Source organism: Marmota marmota, unplaced genomic scaffold (genome assembly GCF_001458135.2).
Source record: "Marmota marmota marmota unplaced genomic scaffold, marMar, whole genome shotgun sequence".
NCBI classification, from domain to species: domain Eukaryota; kingdom Metazoa; phylum Chordata; class Mammalia; order Rodentia; family Sciuridae; genus Marmota; species Marmota marmota.
Window position 1 is genome coordinate 434,779 of NW_026000001.1, and position 7,324 is coordinate 442,102.

The window sequence follows — 7,324 nt, forward strand, 5'->3', positions numbered from 1 at the left end:
CAGGAAGATAAAGACCCTATCTGTCCTGGTCACCTGCATCTTCAAGTTACAAATGCTGTTCAGTTAATGATGCTAAATAAACAAAAATGACTGATTTGAAAAATGAGACTGAGGTGGCTGTGGTCTGTATTGGTGAGCCCAGTCAATCAAAGGGTTGAGGAGAGTTGTGGGCCTTTGGGAGGGGCAACTAGGAGCTTGACTAAGTCTAGGTTCCCATCTTCATAGGGGCCAGTCACAGTACCTCCTAGATATCTGTCTCATACTCAAATATGGGGAATCTGTCTTTCAATGAATGACATACTGCCTGCACATTTTAAAGGTGTTTTATTAAAAAAAAAAAGAAAAGAAAAAGAAAAAGAGAAAAACAAACCAACAAAAAGCCCAATCCAGGAACTCTTGGTCCTGGGAGTCTGGGAGCAGCTTAGGTTTGTGGGGAGGGTGGAACCTGGAAGACACACAGTATAGGGGTCTCTGCAGCCCTGGGAAGAGCAAGAACCCAGCCATACTGAGAAACAGCACAGCCATTGCCTGGGGTTCAGCCCCACTCTGGGGCTTGCACTCATCTACTTGGAAAGACAGGTGTGGGGGGGACCCAGCCCCCAGAAAAAAGTAGGGCCAGGGCTTTGGGACGGACCTTACACCTCTTGTTAAAGTCACCAACCAGCTGGGAAGAAGAGGGTGGCCCAGGGCTCCATCAGGCCTAAAAGGTCGGCTCAGATGGGGAGATGCACCCTCAGTTCGGTGTGAGGCTCAAGCCCCTGGGAAAGAAAGGGCCCTGATGGGGCAGGACCTGGAGGCAGCCTCCTCCTGGGAGGGCAGGGCAGGATGCAGGCTCTGGGAGTTAGCTCACGGCTCAGGAGCCCTGGGGACTTCGGGGGATGGCTCGAATGGGTCTGGGTGGGGGATTGTCCAGGACGGGTTCGGGCCGGGCCCGAGCACCACCACGGCGCTTCTGCTTGCGCAGCAGATAGTTCGAGTACTGCACCTCGGGCATGGCCAGCTTGAGGCAGGCCTCGGTGGCTGGGCCGGCGCCGCCGCCAGGCAGGTCATAGCCCATGATGTCCACCTTGCGGCTGGGCTGCCATGGCTGCAGCTGCTTGGTGCGGATCTGCGCGGCTGGACGCAGCACCGGATCATCGCCGAAGCAACGGCGCAGCAGGCGCTGCCGGGCCTCGCGCAGCTCGCGCGCTTCGCGCTCCACGCATGCGCGGCCGGCATGTGCCACGCGGCGCCAGAAGGTGGCGTTGAAGTGGTCGTAGAGGCTGGCGTCGAGGGCGTTCCAGGCGCGCGCGGCCCGCGCCAGCGCTTCAGGGATGGCAGCCAAGCGCGAGCTGGCAGCGCGTGCGTTGAGCTTGGCATAGAGCACGTCGTCCAGGTGCCCAGGCCAGCAGGCGCCGCAGCAGCACGAGTGACTCGTCGAAGTACTCGGCGATCATGACGAGCGAGAAGACCTCCTCCACCTGGCGGATCAGGCCCGCCAGGTAGGTGGCGTCGTCGCGCGGGCTGCGTTCGTTGTCACCGCCCAGGTCGAAGGCCAGCGTGTTGTGCGCGAACATGGCGAAGTGCTCGCCCGCGCGGTAGTAGGCCTCGGGCGTGCGCAGGAAGGCCTCGAGCGACGCGTTGGGCACGCGCCGGAAGGCCGGGCAGTACTGGTTGTAGTAGCTGAAGAGCGACTCGAACATGGCGGCCGGCTCGCGCAGGATGGTGACATAGACGGTGCCGGGCGGCATGAGGCGCTCCAGCTCCGCGCGGTCGAAGCGCAGGTGGCTGGCCAGCACGTGTGGCGGCCGCGTGGCCGGATGCACGAAGTGCGCCGAGAAGTTGCGCGGGTAGCAGAACTGGTGCTCGCAGCTCGGGTGCGGCAGGGCCACAGTCAGGTTGTGGCGCTCGGCGAAGCGGAACAGGATGTTCTGCACTGTGGTGCCCGCCGTTTTGTGCGTCTTCAGGAAGGCCACTGTCATATGCTTGGGGCGCGGTGGCGACTCCCGCAGGGGTGGGCAGCTCAGAGGGAATAGCTTAGGGTACCTGCAGGGCCCGGGCATATGTGAGAGGAGGGCTTGCCCGGATGTGCTGCCCAGGCTTTACCCCTGGAGCAGTGGGGGCAGGGATGCCTTTAAGCTGGGCCCCACGATCCCTGCTGTCCTCCTGATAACCACACCCTTGTGTATTCTCCTCTTGGGGTGACTGGGCTCATCGATGTGCATAACGAATAGAATAGGGCAGAAACTATGGGATGTCACCTCTTAGATTATATCAGAGAAAGGCTATGGCTTCCATCTTGATGGTGTTTTCTTTTTCCCCCTCCCACTCTCTCTAAGATAACTCATGTTGGGGGAAGCAAGCTACCACACTGTGTGCAGCCCTATAGGGAGGTAACACGTGGCAACAGACTGCTTGAAGAACTGAAGTCTGCCAAACCACTTGAGTGAGCTTGGAAGGGGATCTCTTCCAGTCAGACCTTCAGATGAGGAGCAGCCCTGGCTAACGCCTTGATTGCACACTCATGGAAGACCTGAACCAGAGGTACCCAGTAAGCTACACCTGGATTCCTGACCCACAGAAAGGGAGAGAATAAATGTTGTTTTCAGCTGCTAAGTTTCAAGGTAATTTGTTTATTCAAAAATAGATAATGGGGGCTGGGGTTATAGCTCAGTTGGTAGAGTGCTCACATCGCAGGTGTGAGGCACTGGGTTCGATCCTCAGCACCACATAAAAATAAAACAAAGGGGGGGGCTGGGGTTGTGGCTCAGCCATAGAACATTTGCCTAGCACATGCGAGGCCCAGGGTTCGATCCTCATGAGCAAATAAAAATAAATAAATAAAGATATTGTGTCCAAATAAATAAATAAATAAATAAAACAAAGGTATTGTGTCCATTTACTATAAAAAATGTTTCCAAAAAATAGATAACGGAAGGGACAAATGCCCTTCAGGATCCTTGAGGAATCCCACTTACAGATGTAGAAACTGAGGACCAGAGGAGAATCTGGAGACAATCACTAAATCCTCTATCTTCTTTCTCATTTTACTCTTTAACTGATTCCTCACTTTTTAGGTGGGGGATACCAGGCTTTGTAGCAAGCCATTTGTTATAGTTTCTGTTAAGATCTCTGGAGCCTTAGTCATACATTCAGCATTTTTTTTTTTTTTGAGCAAAAATCTACTGTGTGCCAGACACTCTTCTATGCTCAAGAAATGCAACAGTCTACGAAACAGATGATACTCCAGCCCTTCATGAAGTGTTCATTTCTGTTCCTCCTTCCTGAAACGAGGGTGTTTGGGATGACTAGTGACCTATAAGGTCCTGCAGGTTTTGATTCACTCACCTGTTTTTTTCTCTGCCATCCTAAGATCACGTAATGAGGGCAGTGTGAAGCAGCTTACAGAACACCATGGAGATTTCCTATCTGTAGCTGCTTTGGTTCAGGATAACGGCTACACACACATAAGACTAGCAAATCATTTGGTTCACACTGTTCATACTCAGCTATCATGCTGTTCCCACAGGGTTTGGGCTGAATTCATATCCTAGCTAACTCTGACTGACTCTATGACTTTGAACAAGTAACTCAGTCCTTTCAGTGAAGGCCAGTTGTGGATGTAGAGGACATGTATAGAAAGCACTTTCAGAGTAAAGGAGTAAAGATTAACAGAAGGACTCTTCTGTTAGGTAGAAGAATGGGAAGGGGAGCCCCAGTTCTTTTATTTTTGACACAGGGTGTTGCCAAGGGTGGCCTTGAACTTGCAATCCTAACTCAGCATAGCTGGCATTGCTGGCCAGCACCACCATCCCTGATAAACCCCTTCTTAGTGTGAACCCATGTGGCTCTGAGGGAACTTGCCTCCTTTGGGGGCCCACCCACTTACCAGCTGAGCTGCGCCCCCTGGTGGATGAGAAGGCTTACAGTGCTGCACCCCAGTACCAGCAGCAGGATTTTCCTGCGGCTCATGGTCTTGGTGGCCTGCTGCAAGCGCTGCAAGATGGATGGCATGGTGGAGTCCCCAGCCCTTGACCAGCTAGGGCCTCATTAGCCAGGACTCCCTTCACTGGCATTCATGGGGGCTCATGAGGCTCTGGTAGTAGGGCCAGTGTTCCCAAGAAGCCTGGCAGGAGAAGGAGGCAGACAGGTTTGCAGTGGGCAGAGGAGATGGGCTCTAGGCCCTAGCAGGACTGCTGCAAAAGAGAGCTCCAGTGAGTGGGGTGAGCAGCAAGGCCAAGGCAGATCAAATTTCTACCTCCTGTTAACAAGACCCGACCTCCTCACTGTTGGAGATAACCTAGTCTTGGGTGGAATTACAGGGTCTGGTGTGTGGCCAGCTCTTCAGCCTATAGCCACTTCTTACACCTTGTCTCTCCCTCTCCACCTGTCCCTAACTTTTCTTTGTCTCATGGCCATTTGTCTGTCTCTACAACATGTGGCTCAGAACACAGAAGTCTCAGCCTTGAGTTTTGCCCTTCTCCAGGACTCCTAGTTTGATTACTTCAGCTGAGGGGTGTGTCTGACCTCGGCAAAGACTAAGCTACTGATCTCCACCTCCTTAAGTCTCAGATCAGTACTGCAGGCTTACTCCCTGCACTCTCCATTACAGACTCTCATTTAATCCTCACTACAGTGCTAATGTAAGTATTATTCCCACTTTAAGGATGAAAAAAGTGAGGTTCTGAGAGGTAATGTCACTTGTGTGTGAGCACATAGCTGGTAACAGCAGAACTGGGATGCTAACCTACTCTTTCTGGCTCCAAAGTATATGCCCTTAGACACTATAATGTGTTGTTTCCATAAAAACTGATTTTTCCATCCCTGCCCTGGTTCTGGCATTTTTGCACACTTCTGACCCTGAGCCCTCCTGGCTGGGCTCCTGCCCTGATGGCTCAGGACCAATAAATCGACGAGGGAAAGTGGGACTTGAATCCTGGAACCCTATTTGGATTCCATCCCCAGACACCTGAAACCCAGGTGGCCCTATCAGCTGACTGCAGTGGAGGTGCCCAGCAAAGGGGATAGGGTGGCAGCCTGGGAGAGGAGAGGGGCATGGGTAGCATAGAAGCGGCTCCTCCTTGTCCCTTTGCTGAGAATCTCTAGCAGGAGGTGAGCCTCCATCCCAGGTGAGGTGCAGGAGTGGGAGGCAGGAAAAAGGCCTGATTTCTGGCCAGTCTACTTTCCCCACCCAAATGCCTTGGCTCAAGGGCAGCGCAGCCCTTGGCAGCTGAGGTAGAAAGTCAGCTTCAGCAGCCATGCCTGACCCCAGGCTAGCGTGGGTCTCTGTCTCACCCCACAGGCCTGTGTCCAGGTTCAGGTTCAGGTTCACCTTCAACACACACCCCTCTCCAAAGGGGAGGGGCAGCCTGAAGCCTTATGGGCATGTGCATGTGTGTGGATCTAGGACACTTGGGTCCCAGGAGGGGTGAGGTAATGAGAAAACCCTTTTGATCACCACCAACCTCCAGGTTCCTGGGCTTGGCTTCCAATCTCCCTGGCCCCCATTAATCCTGGATTAGATTTAAACCTGTTTGGGTGAAAAGATGTCCTGGTTACGCTTCCTCTTCTCTCCAGGCCCCAACACCTGCTTTCTTCCACCAGCCTGTTGACAGACTAATCTGCCTGGAGCTGAGGGGGTGAAAGGTCTAGCTACAAAGGACAACCAAGGGCACAGCAGAGGCAACCCAAGGCCGCCTTTCACTTTTCAGGAATTGCTGGGGCAGAGGAGGGCTGGCTCAGCTGGGTGGGGAAGCCTGCAGGAGGAAGCCTGAGCTCTTCCTGGCCCTCTCCCTGGTCCACACCTTCTCAATGTTACATCCCTGCTTAGAGGACTTGGTGACCAAATGGGGGTTTCTGAAGGAGTGAAATGGAAGTCTATTTCTACCTCTGCTAAACTCACTGAAACCACTCTTATTTCTCAAGGGAGTCTAGGCCTGCCAAGGAGGTCAAGTCTATGGGGAACTATAGCAGGCCTTTCCCTGGCCATACAGAAAGGATGACAGGGGTACCTGGTGTCTCCTTCACTGTACCCCGTGCCTTCCCACACTCCCAACATCTAAACTCTGGGGAACTAGCCAGACCCCAGTTTGAGGCCTTCTTGGGGATGGGACATCATCAGTGCAGGAATTCCCTGGACACCAGCCCCCAGTGATGGGTGCCAGGGTCTGTTTGGCTTCTGTCAATGACAGCTCATCACCTCCAGATACAGCCTGATCTGTTCCTGAGCACCCACCCCCAACCCACGGTTCCAGAGTTCTTCCTGGGACAGTGGGATCATCCTGGCACCAATATCTTCCTCAGCTTGCCCCTCCCCCTCCTATGCTGTGCTGTGATTTGTGCTGCCCTCCCAGAGCGCATGGCACATTTTTCTCGGTGACAGACCTTCAGGTATTTGAAAGCAGGAACCCTGTTTCTGGGTGGGCACTTGGCCAGACAAAACATTCCAGGTCATGAGAGAGGGTGCCACTTGGACATTGGAGGAGGCCTGCCTTGGCTCTGCCTGTTCACTGCAAGATGCCTCTTTTGGAGATGGATTCAGGGCAGTGGGAGCCACAGGGGGCCACTTGCATTGGGTTTCCTTCTGGTGTTGAGGCTGGTGGGTGCAAGTGGATGGTGGTGCTGCTGGACCAGTCTTTAGAGCAGTGAGTGGCCTTGGCTCCTGCTCACAGATGCTTCAAATGACTCCCCAGTCTCCTGTGTGTCTTCTTTATGGAGAGAGAGAGAGGTTCCCTCCACCATCCCAGGCAGGTCAGGGTGCCAACCTCATCAGAATATCAGTGCTAATTTTAGTCAGAACAATCTACCTCAGGCTGCTGCCCAGTTTTGCAAATTGCTTTCTTTTCTCCAGAGAACCAAAGAAGAAATGGTATAGCCTGCCAGAGCTTTGAAAACTGGCCTGGATACCCACCCACTTCCAAATGAGCCCTTTCTGCTCTGTCCCCTCCAAGCTCCAGGGTTGATACTGATACATTTAGAGGAAGGGGTGCTCTGCACTGGACTATTTGGATCTGACCTCCCAAAGACCTGGAAACAACTCCATCCTGACTTGGGGGACGGTTCAGCCCAGTCAGGAGGGAAAGTGACCCAAGGCCCCAGAGAGGAAGGGGAAAGGGCAGCGGAGGGGCAGCACATTGTGGCCCAGGAGATAGAATATCTTTCCACCTCTGTCCTTTTCCTCTCTCCTTCCAGCCTGCACCAGGTCCCCCCAACCCCCTCTCCCTGTCATCCACCCCCGCTGCATCCCTGCCTCTGAATTCCCTTCATCCTTTTTTCTCCATCACTACCTACCCCCACCCCCCCTTCCCATTCCTCAATTTCATCCCCAACCTCCTCCCTGAGATCC

General features: G+C 53.7%; 1 protein-coding gene across 1 annotated transcript; it reads right to left on the reverse strand.

The window, feature by feature from the left end:
• Window positions 1–307: 307 nt before the first annotated feature.
• Gal3st3 (galactose-3-O-sulfotransferase 3) lies at window positions 308–5,411 on the reverse strand. Its single transcript, XM_015503089.2, is given in 3 exon segments — window positions 308–1,378; window positions 1,380–2,025; window positions 3,869–5,411. Coding segments are annotated over 3 exon segments (1,296 nt in total). The 5' UTR covers window positions 3,994–5,411; the 3' UTR covers window positions 308–853.
• Window positions 5,412–7,324: the final 1,913 nt, after the last annotated feature.